The sequence below is a fragment of the Daphnia carinata genome, chromosome 8 (genome assembly GCF_022539665.2).
Source record: "Daphnia carinata strain CSIRO-1 chromosome 8, CSIRO_AGI_Dcar_HiC_V3, whole genome shotgun sequence".
NCBI classification, from domain to species: domain Eukaryota; kingdom Metazoa; phylum Arthropoda; class Branchiopoda; order Diplostraca; family Daphniidae; genus Daphnia; species Daphnia carinata.
This window is the reverse complement of record NC_081338.1, coordinates 3,748,027-3,761,575: the sequence shown is the minus strand read 5'-3', so window position 1 is coordinate 3,761,575 and position 13,549 is coordinate 3,748,027. Positions and strand designations below refer to the sequence as shown.

Sequence of the window (13,549 nt, the reverse complement as noted above, 5' to 3'; positions counted from 1 at the left end):
CCTGGAACTGGGCATGTCATATAATGGAATATTTGGCAAGCGTTTGCCATCGAGTAAAAATAATAAGTGTGGTCGTTGCGCATCTATTCATCTGCAAGTGAAAGTATTTATTGGGCATGGATATAAAAAGAAAAGAAACGTAGAGAGTCTGGATGTAGAAGGGATCTCCTCCGTTGCCGTGCCGTCTGGTCTGTTGGACGAGTGCCGAAGGAAGAAAATAAATGACAGGAAAGAAAGAGAAAGGGAAGACGAGGAATCGAGTGAAACGGAGGGAGAATGAGAGAAGGAAACAAGTAAAGGGACCCACGAATGAAAAGAGAAGCGGCACGAAGAAAGAAACAAAACGAAAAACATAACACGCGCTACCAATCGGTCGGATCTCGCCAGTCTTCCACTGACCGGCATCGCGTCCGCACCACGCACAACAGCGAGCCAAAAAAACTAAAGACGAGAACAACGCTAACAAATATTGTAGTTTCGTGTAATCCGAATTGTGCCGACTGTCGAATAACACACAAAATCGAAAGCGCATTTTGTTATTATTGGCCAAGGATAAAACGTCACGACAAAATTGAATTCGATTGAACCAGCGTTTTACCGTTCACCGTTCATCTTTTCATTTGTGAGCGCAAATATTAAAACAAAACCAACAAGTCAAGTGGCCAAGGCAATTGACTCATCATTTCATTGATTGCGACTTGTGGTTCAAGGTATAGCACGAGGATATCCAAGGGGAAACTCAGATCTTTTGATGGGATTTCGAAATTTCGTGATCGTTGTTCATTAAGAAAAAATTCTGTAATCGATTGTCATTGATTGTTTTTTTTTTATTTGTGAAGATTACGAGCCCGTCACGTTAATACACTCCACTCAATCAGCAATGGCTCAGCAAGACCGGATGATGACCACATACCTGAGATCAGCCATCACGGCAATGATTCTACTCCTTCTCACCTACCCATCGCTGCTAACAGGTAAAGCTACCAATTATGTTACACAAGTCATCGTCGTTTCCGTCGTGATTTCATGTCGCCATTGGCTCGCAACATGAGGGACAGGGAGGCTATAATTAAGTGCGCGTTGTTGGAGTGACATTGCCAACAATAAAAGTTGCCGAGTGTTTGTTGGACTTCCCTCCTCTTGTGGGGGATCAAAGATCAACCCCATGAACCAACTCTGACGAGTAGAAATGTGAAAACGAAGAGGAAAATTCACCGATATTTTAGCCCTAAAACTGCACGTACTAGTTAAGAATTCAGCTTAAAGTTCATCAAATAACCAATACGAACAACATCCAAAGAGGTTAGGAAGGATTTGCTCATTGGGTTTGGCCACTTTCTACGGCACGTAGTCACATCGGCCAGTCAGCCAACATGAAAATAAAAGACACTCTCGTAATCGTAAACGTGCAAAAAAGGTGCGTAATTTACGACGAACGTACCCTATTTGCTAGAAAAGGGCAAAACACCGACATTCGGCTTCAACACATCAACAAAGAGTCAGGAGATAAAAAAAAAAAAAGCTTTTGGAAGAAGAAGCGCTGGAAACGTGAACACCTTCGGGACAGACATCATAACTTGCTTGCACACACACACACACAGACACGCGAGTATACGGTACATAGCAACTGGTAGAACACTTTTTTGTTTTATCTCTTTTTCGTGAATGATTAGTGGTCTTGCGATTTGACTGCCATCGATGACAAACGAAATAAACGAAGGCATTCCGGAGACGAGGAACTCGCTTGAGTTCAACTATGTCTAAACGCAGTCCAATTTCCTTTAAAGATGAGAATGAGATCAGATTCGACGATAGTTTATGTACAGCAGACAAAGCAACCTGTCCTGGGATAAATGAGATAACCCAAAATAAATTGGAAATGGAGACCCACAAAAATAGGAAGAAACAAGAGGGAATCGGGCGGAGCGAATACGGTCTAAATATTTCTAGTTCTCCTTTATTTTTTTTGTTTCTATTTGGTAGACTGGCATCCATAAAACGAAAAAGGAATGCCTGTCTATCTTAATAACAGTCATCATCAATAGAAATAGTCGTATATTCTTGAAGGCCCTCTGGTCCTCTTGAGTTGGGAAAGGGTTTCCACCTTGTTCCCCTCACACCACACGACAACGGCACCGATCTCCTTCTCCTCTACATCCACGGAGGCATAGAAAAGAAAAAGGGAAACGATAGGAGGGCAAAGGAGGGACGGGCTTATTTTTGCCTCGAGAGGGACAAGGAGGCGAGTCAGGCTTACCATGTGACCCTACACTTTGTTGTATGTGTACCAGGAGGTCCCGAAACTCTCCGCATGACTCCGACCGCCGGGGTCCATCAACTTGTAAATTGTTTAGTTTTTTTCTTTTTTTCTATTTTTTGATGTTTCTCTACACCAGTAGTAGTAATGGTAATAGCGATTGTAACAGCAGACTGGTGTAGTACAAGCTAAGAATAGAAGCAACTGAGAGACAAGTGTGCGAGGGTTCGCCCTCCTTGCTATCTCCATTTCTTCTTCGTCTTCTTCGCTTCTATCGTGGATGATTTCAAACGTCATTTGCTTAGTCAATGTGGGTTTAGTGGAGAGTAGACTGTCTAGCATCGATGTCCGTCCGTTAACGCGATGTTGGCACCAGAATTTTGATCAACTCAGCAAATCCGAAGGTTAAGAGACGTCCGAAGAAGGAACGTCAATGGCAACAAAAAGGAAGGCAGTCAATCGTTCGTTTTTACGTCCATGCCATGATGCAGTCCACGCAAGGAATGAGACATTAAAACTGGGACAGCAGAATCAGCTCCGAATCATCAGAATCATTAACGAGCGATAATGAGCCGCCAAACTAGATACAACTACCTGTCAAGTTCATATATTAATGATGGTTCTGTTCGTCAAATATGTAATCATCTTTCAGCCTTACTGGAGTTCTACGAGTCCTTGTTGTCTGATGTGCCATCCCGAGCGAGCGAACAATAGATGACGTGATTCCGTTTTGTTCCAAAACTGTATACACTTACAGAAAAAGAATATTTTATTCGAATCCAGCATTCGAATGTGGTGATAAATCCAAATCAATAATTTGATGACGAAAAAATCGGGTTAAAAAAATAAGCCCGAGAAAATAAGCCCGACTATTTCGCTCATTTCATTTAATTTTTCAAAACGTACATGGAGCTATAAATACGCATGATTAAGATACGCGATTCAACGAGGATTACGAAAATCGACTTTATTTGTGTATGGCTCTTATAGTTTTTGAGTTATTCCTTGCAAACTAGTCTGAATATCACCGATATCAAATCGCAGAAGTGGAAGTGAAATCAAAGCCAAAACACACACGCTTATAACACTGTGTGTACACATGGTTGGAAACTGTATAGGAATCTGACAATTGATCGCCCAAAATTAAACGATCAAACGATGCGGACGTTCAAAACAAATATGCACAGGAAGAAATGGAATATGGGACCGGATGCCGGCAGAAATGCGAGCGCAGATGAGCAAGAGAAAGAAATACGAGCCCAACACTACATAGCGCTGTTTTAACGTTTTCAAATCAAAATCATCACCAGATTTAATACCATCAAAAATGACTACTCGAATGACAAAAGAGCTAGTTGGCTTGCCCTTGTGAAGCCAGCAGTTTTTAGCAGCACACAGTTACGTTACGTTTGTCTCTGAAGGTTTTCATTCGGGTAAAAAAAACATGAACGAAATTAAACGTAGGACAGTAGAGAATCAAAAGAGGCCGGATGCGGGCCAATGATGCCAACTACGAGCAGTTTCTCATTTTTTTTGCTCTTCATTTCTCTCGGCCGCCGTGGACCTGACGCTGGATAGTATCACGCAGCGCAAAACAAATTGAGGCAAGAAAAAAGAATGAAGTGAAGAATGACTTTGCTTGTTTGCTTTTAATTACTGCTGGGCTTTCCCTTACTCTCTAGTTAGGTTCAACCCGTTTATTTAGTCAATGACATAAGTGTGAGACAATGGTATCCTCTGTGTCCAACTTGTGCCACAGTACAATGAGCAGTACAATGAGCAGGCGAGCTCAAGCGATGCAACAGGAAAAAGATGTCGGAAAATGACAAATTATTGCTGGATAAACAACAAATGATTTTCCTCTTCTTGTACTTGGCTTTTGGCAGCGCTAAATCCAAACATTCAGTGTGGTCATGAAACTGTGTAGATGTCGTCGACTGCGTGAAAGCCGCAAGACGAGACAAAGGGAAAGATGCAATGAATCGTATGCGGCTAAAAATAGAATTGGGCTGATTCTAAAGTCAACTCTGTTCTTTCAGTTCAACAAGGACAACACGTAGCCAAAATGAAATAACGACCAGAGATTAACACATGAAATTTGAAAGCAAAAAACGAATCAACATTAATTAGACCTTGATGGTGGAAATTTGGCAGACTTTTAACGACAAAAAGCTGTTGTGGGTGACTAAGAGGCTTGCAGGCTCAATTCTGAGAAAGAACGCACTACACAATCATCAGCCAATACAATACTGAGAATCTCTATAAATACACCGTTTTAAAAGCACAAAAGCAAAGGGTGTGTTGCATAGATATTGCCATCGTTCCGCAATTGAGCAGCAAGCCAGTGGATGAGCCGACAATGCCTCGCTGGATGAGTTGGACACAAAAACAACAATCCATCATCATTCAACATGATCATTCAACCCAAGGCAATGGCAGTGCTTGACTGGATGATGAGCACAAGAGACAAGTCAACCAATTTAATGTTCACAAAACTCAATAAGCAAGAGGAGAATATAGAAGAGCAGCCGGATGCATTACTACTGGGTATTTGGAAGCCGTTATTAGACTGATAGGTTTACTTTAGATTTAATATATTCAGTTGGCGTGAAATTTTGTTTTGGTTGTGATTGAACAAGACTTGCGAATAGGTGCATCACCTTAGGGGAACAAATCCACAAAGTCCAACTATTTATGCTAACTATATGGACAGCGGTTTGTGCCTCTAGCAAGGCCATTATTCTCTTGTTTGTTTCATATGGTGATGATTATTCAAGATCCGGCAGGTGTTGGCGCAAGCGATGCCATTGTTTTGACTCAGTGGATTTGGCAGAATATTCTACCGTTTTTAGCATTTGCCAAACAGTTTAATTCAGTAAAAACGGGGAAATCCCATCTGATTCACGTGCGTGAACAATTAATGTTCTTTCCATTGACTTGCCCGGCTACCGCGTTTCTGGAACAAACTCGCCGATTTTCTTCTGCTATTATTGAATATTACAACATGGGAACACATAGGGGTGATATGTAGAATGGGAAAATGAGGTTGAGCCAAATGAAATGACATTGATAACTGGTTGATTCAAAGAAAACTTTTGATTGGCTACCACTGATCCTAATCAACGAGCCGAGCAGGAATCGTAACTTCATGTGATGAAATCGTCAAAGTATTTTCTTTGACGATTCGTCTTTGCTAGGCTAACACGCAAAAGGTTTACGTTATCATCTTCGTGTTTTGTTAACCCAGAGTTACATATCCTGCGTAGGTAGACTAAGAAGGCTGTTGTCCTTTTCACAATCACCAACCCAACACCAGCCGCGAGCTAGACGCCAGAAAAGTACACACACAAACACACACAACACACACGCGTCTACAAGTATAAACAGCAGAATCGTGTTGTCGACCGGATCTGCATCGTCTGGTCCCGTCTGGTCCCGTCTGGGCTCGTCTATAAAGTGGCGTGACCACCCGTAATGTAACACGAGACATAAGGCATTGTGTGTTGCACAACAAGAGCACATTAGGGATTCTTTCGTCATCATTCATTAGACTAGAACTTGAACGTTGCAATTACTTCGTTCGAATCAATCGTTAATCATTCACTACTCACATATAAATGGTAAATAATCAACGTGTTATACTCGCATGCATCGGAAAATGAATAGGGACGTCTTCGGGACTTGTTATGGTGGCTGATACCTCGGCAGGAACAACTTGCACTTTTACGTCGAGGAATTATGCGGTCGGTGATGTCTGGTATCCGCGACTGGGTCAACGAGGAGCCCTTCATTGCGTCGCTTGCATTTGCCAAGAGGTAAAGTCATATACAGTTGACGAATAGCCGAAGGTTTTTAGCTGATTTTCTGTGCATTTGCTTTAAAACAGGGTGGTAAAATCAACTGCACCATCCACGAATGCGGTGGAGAGGAGTGCACCTCGCCGGATTCTGCCGCCACTAACGAATGCTGCATTCACTGCGCAAGTAAGTGACTGGTTACTCAATGGGCGATAGGTGGGAACCAATTAGAATATTCACGCATTGCTTTTATGTTTGCTAAATTGCGAGAAAAAAACGAAAAAGAAAGAGATAAAGACCCAACTGACAAGTGAAGAGCCTTGAATTTGTTACGACTCATTTGCATCACAACCAGACGATGTCCAGAACGTAGATCCCCCTTGTCTTCATTTCAATACAGATTTTGGAGTTGTTGCTTTGGGTTGTTCATACCGGGCACCATAAGGCGTCATTAAAGCAGATCGTGCAAATCTAATGATTACGTTGAATTTCCTATTTTTCCGCGTTCGCTTTCGGTTGGTGATGAAGAAGAGGCAAAATCTTCGACTTTGATGGCCGCATCAACACGTCCTGCCTCTCTCTATCCGGATGAAGTACCAGTCTCTTCGTTTTCCTCTTCGGATCTGAGTGGCAGTTCGACGTCACCCGGCGTCACCTGCTTGCACAATGGCAACGTTTACCGTCACAAGGAGCGTTTCACGTCGACCAGCATCGGCCTCAAACCGGAACATCCCAACCAATGCGTTCAATGCTCCTGCGAGGTCAGTCATTCCTCTTTTCCTATACTAATCGTTACACAAAAGCACGATGCATCCGTCCATATTTTGAATATCAATTCACAATTTGGCGTCTCTAATGTGTTATTTGAGTCTAAATAATCGGCTGCAACTGATCCTCAAGTTCCGCCATCTCGCATCGTTGTCCGTCCAATAGGCGACGCCATCACCTTTCGTCGGTGAGCCAGTTGGCAAAAACTGAGTTAGAAAGATGACTTGTCTGAGCAAAAAGAATCAAGAGAAAAAAAGGAGAGACGTAGAGTTAGGAATGTTGGAACAGCGGTGTTGAAGAATGGGTTCGAATGATGCCTTTGACCGAATGTTGTTGACCGTGGCTGGTGCATTTCTTTCACCGCTGCTGGATTAAGGTAATCGGCTGTCGGCTTGGAATGTGATATCGACGACGTTGAGCAATGGAGAGAAAACGAGTCGATTGAGTAAAGGAATTTTCTTTTTTTCCCCCCTTTGTTTTCCTTTGGTCTCCCTTTATTTCTCTGTTTTGTTTTTGATGACGTTGTGGAATGTCAGTGGACGAGCAGCGACCGATCGAATCATCCACTGACCCACTCGATTTCTGTTGTGTCTTGGTCGATGCCGTACAGTGGCAACATCGTAGCCTGGCGGGGCGGACGCATCCTTCCAGTGGTAGGGATGCGTACAAAAGAGCAGCAGCAGTCGTCCATCGTCCACCATTGCATTAGCATATTATTGTACACCACCTTGCCGCCGCCTGTCTTCGCTGCCGTTGCCGTTCCTCTTCGCCCGTTGGCCGCGTCCCATTTGTTGTGCACATTTCGCCTTTCGATGTATCGCCCATTTCAGCAGCAGCGCGGCCCATCCCGCGTGCGTTCCCCAAACAAAAACGAAACGGAATGACAACGAAAAGATGCGCGTTCATCGTGCGTGGAATATTTAATGATGTCTCCTTTTTCTTGGACGTTTCTCTCGCAGCCTCTTGCCGATAGAGTTCATATTTCTTTTTCTTCTATTTCTTCACCGTCACGAAGCGCCATCTCCGCAATGTTTTCGAATCGCTAAAGGCTCACTGTCGAGCCTTTCTTTCGTTCCATTTCCCTTTTACTTCATTCCACGTTCCATTCGATATGTGCGGCTGTGACGGCCAGTCTCACGTTGCGTGGAATTCCTCGAGCGCTACGTTTTCCTCTAAATAGAAAAAGGCGGGCACGACCCACAAAACGAATCGCACCTTTCACCTGTGGCAACCAGCCCCACCGATTTATTTGTTGGAGTTTCTCTTTGACGTCATCTCTTATGGTAGGTCGTAGCAAAAAACCGTAACTCGAGTTGGCATGGCAGCAAAACTCAATCATAGGAAATGAATAATAGAGGGGTCAGCTTTGGAACAAATCAACAAATACTTTTACAGACGAGTCGCGTGAAAACAGTTTTGAAAACTGACGATAGTGAAGGCCAGACCAAGAATGCCCACGATGAGGCCATCAACCGAAAGGCTAAAGGAGCGGGACAAGAACGCGCTTCGCAGGCAGAATGCGCATGACAGTAATGGAGGCCACATCTAAAGAAGGAAAGAAATTAAAAAAGAAAAGAAAAAAAGGCAAAGCTGAAAAGAAACTGAATCTAGAAAATGAGAAAAAGGCTCAACAAATTTTCATCCGTCTATTTTGATACTTCGTCTTTAAAAAAGAAGAAAAGAAAGCAGCGCATTTGCATGACATCTCCATAATTTTCAATTCTTGAAACACCCGCGTGTCCTACTGGCTCGGTCGACGAATCCCCGTTCGATATTTATAGAAATAAACATATTCATACTTACGTAAAACTATCACGCCCTGCTGTTGTTGTCGTTGTTGCCTTGCGCCTCTCGGTTGTTGCTGCACAGTCATAGAAATTCTGATTGTTTTTATTGTTATTATCAGACGGCTCGATCATAAACCAAGTCTTTATTCATAAGTATCCGCATTGCGCGGCTTGACGTTCCTCGCGTCTCAGTCAAACGAAACGATGGAATCCCGAAGTATGTCCGCTATGGCGAGTTTCACTGAGAAAACAAGCCCAAAATCCTCAGCGAAGTGGATGCTAAAGAATAATTTGGAATCCACGAAGGAAATACAATGAAGCAAACCAAACTATTATACTTCCTACGTTCCAAATAAGAAGATCATCTATGGCACATGAAGTTTTGCTCACGTTGACTGTGTTCCTTTTGTTTTACCTTCAGCCGTGTAACGAATTCTTTCTTGCTCTCTCTCACTCCGACATTGAAGTGCTGACTCGAAATCTAAAAATAGACGTGGAATATTATGAGAGCGACGGACAAGCGAAGATCAGACACGGAGGAAGTGGGTGCTTGTCTGCATCGTGATAACAAAAGAGAGGTCAAGTTTGCAGGGAGTGGCTCTTTAGAGGAAAGAGGCACGGCCCTCTACATCTGCCCAATAATATCGTATGGGTTAAATGTCTACGTGAGCTCGTGCTTTGGCTTTTACGAGTTACATGGTCGCTGGGCAACAGAACCAGTGCCAACAAACAAAAGAAACCAGACCACACCAGTTTGCTCATCAATTGGACGGGCACTGCTTTCAAAAAAGCTTCAGAAATCGTGTCTGGGAAACGCGCTTCATGTTGTTTCGCGGCGATGAAACTCGATAGGCTCGTAAATATGCAAATCCAGTCGAGAGGAGGAAAGGAGACAAACGGAATGAGAAAGAGAGGAGAGAGAAGAGAGAAAAGCCGTTCGAAAAGGATGGAGCGGGAATACTGAAAGCAAGTCTACCATATCGTTTGTGGGGCGGTAAATCACGCGTAATGATGAAACGATTCCCAAGTTGCTGACGGCGTTCGTCACTTTATTTTCTTTGACTTGCGTTGGTTTTCGTTTTCCTCTTTTACGCTGTTCTTCTTTCTTCCTGTCCATCGTAAGTCGCTTTTCCCTATTGCCTCAAACAGGGCAACGTTCTGTTTTTCGCAATGTAAATCAAGAAGCCAGACTATAGGTTTTCTTCCAGCTTATTCAGTTCAATTGAATTATGCATTTTCAAAAATTCATTGACTTACCTAATCGGATACAATTCTTTTTTCTTTTGTCTCATCTTCTCTGTGTGAATGCTAATCACGGTCTACGTCACGGGACGCTTCCACACCTGCAATCAACCAAATGGCCAACAACGAACAACGAAAATGACGCAACAGGGCGGAATGGTGATGTGCCAACTCAAAGATTGCCCTAAAGCCGACTGTGAAAAGCCGATCCGGACCAAAGACGATTGCTGCCCTGTCTGTCCAGGTGAAAAACGTTAAACCTTTTTCATTCGATTTCAACCTACCCACTAATTGAGCGTTAGTTGCGGTTAGTTGAGGACTACAAATAAATGTTTAATATTTTTCAATTCATTTCAATAGTTTCTTAGTCTATTATTCCTCTCTGAATTTGAATGTGTTGTATTAGATCCAGCTGGTAGAGTGGACGAAATGGACAATTCCCCCGTTATTATTCAACAGCAGACGGATGGAGCAAGCGGGAAAATGGAAGATTGTATCTCCGGTGGCCGGTAAAGAATCGCATCCTTATCAATAATAGAACTTTACCGTTGTCAATGCTTACGTTGGTCATTAAGTGAGGCTCATCGCCCTGTTATCCCTTTCTTGTTTGAAGGTATTACCTTCACGGGACGACTTGGCATCCGGTAATGGGCCCGTTCGGGCCAATGGACTGCGTCAATTGCAAATGCAAATCTGGTAGGATCGAGTGCCAACGTCTGGAATGTCCCAGCCGGCCGGCACTCAACTGCGAAAGACCAGTCAAAGTGGCCGGCCGCTGCTGCCCGGTCTGTCCGCTCATTGAAGGAGACATTCAAGGTAGACGTCTAGATTGCTTTTCTTTTGTAAAGGAATGTGTCATTTTTCATAATAATCTATTCGCCAATAAAAGAGACATAAACTGGCTGTCTTGTAAACATTGGCCAAATGGTTCTTTTCCGGCTCATTGTTTCTTCCGTGTTTTTTTTTTCGCGTCTCGGTTTCATCGTGTTTGACGTCTGTGTTTGTTCTGCCAAAAGGCCCCGTGACGCCTTTGCTCTCGTCTTCGCCCATCACTGGGACGCGGTCCAACATTCAAGGAACATCTGGAATTGACAGTAGCAGCAAAATCAGGACATCTAATCGACCTTTGCTGCCCAGTTCCTCGTCTTCGCTCATCAAGTCCTCCACCCATCATGCCAACTTTACGCTGTGCTTGCCCAAAGAATACGACGTCGTTGTCTACCGCGCACAAGGAGGCGGCAATGCTTCTGATTTCATTCAGGTAATAAAACGAGTCACTCGACTTTGGAACATTTGCTTGCGTTGGGTTGCTATCTGTCGTCTGTTGTCATTGCCTGGTCGCTGCTCTTTGTATCAGGCGACATAAACAATGTAGCGTGACTGCCGTCACGATTTTCATCCTATTCCCGAAGTTGTGCTTCATCTGCATACTGGCACAACAACCACAGAATGGTTTGGGGGGTTTCTCACATTCAACACACGAGAAAATGAAAGAGACCGAGGCAATTGTGTACCCAATGTGATCGATAATCTATGATTTGTGTTGTATTGGCAATGCCCAGTACATCTTCCAGCAAGTGGTCAACGGCTATGCCATTGAACACCATCTATGGATGCTACAGCCCACGGTGACAACTTACAAAGTCCAAGATCTGACCAAGGACCAGTCTGAGGCTCTACGTCAACGTTTTCGCTTCGTCCTTCTTGGTGCCACAGCAAAAAGTAAGCACTCGTCGACAATTACTTTACACTACACTCACATGGACAGTTTTCAACGACGTCACTAATCTCACGTACTTGAATGCCATTGTTTTTCTCTTTGCGTTGTCCCACAGAACATGTCAAACGATTCACCAAGCGCGAGAAGAAATTGAAACCAAAGTGTTTGCCGAACTCCGGTTGCCCGAAGAAGATCCGCCGTCTTGAAAGAAACCTCGTTCTCCAGGAAGTTACCAGCCGCAGAGCGTGTTTACCAATCGAAGTGGAAGCCAACACTCGCTGAACTCAAATATTTTAACCCGTCCCTGCTTGCGACTCGTCTGAGCCGCACCTTTTAAATTATCAGTCCTACATCCAACGACGAATTATTTCAACTGAAATGCAAACTACATAGACCCTCTTGACATTTACTCTCGGTGGCTCGGGTCTAAGCAGACGTGGTGTACGGTACTCGGTCGCGGGAACAATACCCGATATGATTCCGTGGAAACATAAAACTGAAACATATGCTTTTCTTCGCATTATCGCCGACGAATTCCATGTAATCCTCTGATAGTTCTCCATCGATTTGGAGCACTTTGTATTGATGTAAGAAAAAGAGGCTACCTAGTGATGAACGCAGTTTATGAAAAGGGCAAATAAGTAGGCCATCTTTTACACCTGTTATGTTACGTACCTTGATTTTATTGATTTAAGTAACCGACGCCTAAAAGAAGCAGATGTTTTTTTTTTCCAACTTTGTCCAAACATACAACTCAGCATTTAAGAGAGAAGAATACTCCGTTCTCGCATCATTGTCCCAAATGATGTCAGGTTTACAAAAATTATGGCCACTACGTTTTTGACACTTCTTTCCTCATCGTTTCATCCAGTGTTGTATTTAAAAACGAGAAACACGAAGCTAATTTAAAAACCTATATAAATGTATCCGATTTCCATGTAAATCAGTCACTAGTATACAGTGATCAATCATTGCAGAAAGATCCAAGCCGGAAGCTTGGCCGCAAAAATCAACAAAGCCGAATTGCAGGTCCACCTTTTAAAGTTCTGAAAGCAACCTGTTCGCAGTGAGTGCAAACGTGTGTCTCCAATAGCTAAATGCGTGAATGCTGACGGCACGAACGTCATACGTGTGGCTCAATATCCCTCATTTCACGCTTGTCCTTGAGCGAGTGTTCCGCCTGTAAAGGAATGCCGACAACTCACGTGAGTGTCGTAGCACGCCGAGGAAGACTTGAAAATGGGAACGATACAAAAATCCTGTCAATTCCCCATGAATGTTGTCTGTAGAATCAAATCCTTTGTCGCTGGCCGATGTAGACCCGGATTATTTAACTTCGCTGGTCTTCCGCATATATCCATCACGCATTCATTATTCCTTTTGTTTTCGTGAGATTTCATCCTTGTCCGTGAAGGTTTGGTGATGATACTCGATTGTTTATTGGTCGTTGATTAGATACATTGCTTAAGCTATGCATTGTGAATTGCGACATCCGGCCAATGGTCTATGTGCTAACAATATGTTGCTAAGTTTGTTTTAACTAGAGACTCAATTTCTTTATACCAAGTCATAAGTCATAAAAAAAAGGATACGTGACCTCATTCTTATCGAAAAATCTGTCCTTCGACTGATCCTCATTATGATGTTATATTCAATTTGCAGTGCCAAATACAAGAAACAAAAAACATACGAAACATTTACAACTGAAAATAAGATTTTTATTATTTCAACGTATTGAACCATACTATAAAAGAGACAATTATAATGGCAACTTTGGATGGCAACTTTGAAGCACTTCGGCGTTTCGTTTTCCTTGTTTGATCGTCTGTACATTTTATGTTACATTTAATCGGCTTCCAATTAGCACATACCAAGAATTTTGGAGGGTACATTTTTCATGTGTTTCATTGTTAAAGTGTAGAGTTTTTCGCGATTTCATACAGTGTGCAAATGACGGTATATTCCAAGTTGACAAACA

General features: G+C 43.0%; 1 protein-coding gene across 1 annotated transcript; it reads left to right on the top strand.

Annotated features, from left to right (window-relative positions):
- The first annotated feature begins 381 nt into the window (after positions 1-381).
- On the top strand, positions 382-13,144 carry LOC130703619 (uncharacterized). The gene is made up of 11 exons (XM_057525049.2): positions 382-710; positions 840-974; positions 5,924-6,072; positions 6,144-6,240; positions 6,583-6,815; positions 10,002-10,095; positions 10,258-10,360; positions 10,465-10,667; positions 10,868-11,112; positions 11,414-11,573; positions 11,687-13,144. Exons 2-11 carry the CDS (start codon positions 881-883, stop codon positions 11,851-11,853), a joined length of 1,545 nt encoding a protein of 514 aa, XP_057381032.1. The 5' UTR covers positions 382-710; positions 840-880; the 3' UTR covers positions 11,854-13,144.
- The last annotated feature ends 405 nt before the right edge of the window (positions 13,145-13,549 follow it).

What these genes read in the sequence shown, in the direction of transcription:
- LOC130703619 (XM_057525049.2), top strand. Translation starts at nt 881, where the DNA reads ATGGCTCAGCAAGACCGGATGATGACCACATACCTGAGATCAGCCATC. An exon ending in GCGTTCAATGCTCCTGCGAG is followed by an intron (nt 6,816 to 10,001) that starts GTCAGTCATTCC and finishes ATGACGCAACAG; the next exon opens with GGCGGAATGGTGATGTGCCA. An exon ending in TTGCTGCCCTGTCTGTCCAG is followed by an intron (nt 10,096 to 10,257) that starts GTGAAAAACGTT and finishes GTGTTGTATTAG; the next exon opens with ATCCAGCTGGTAGAGTGGAC.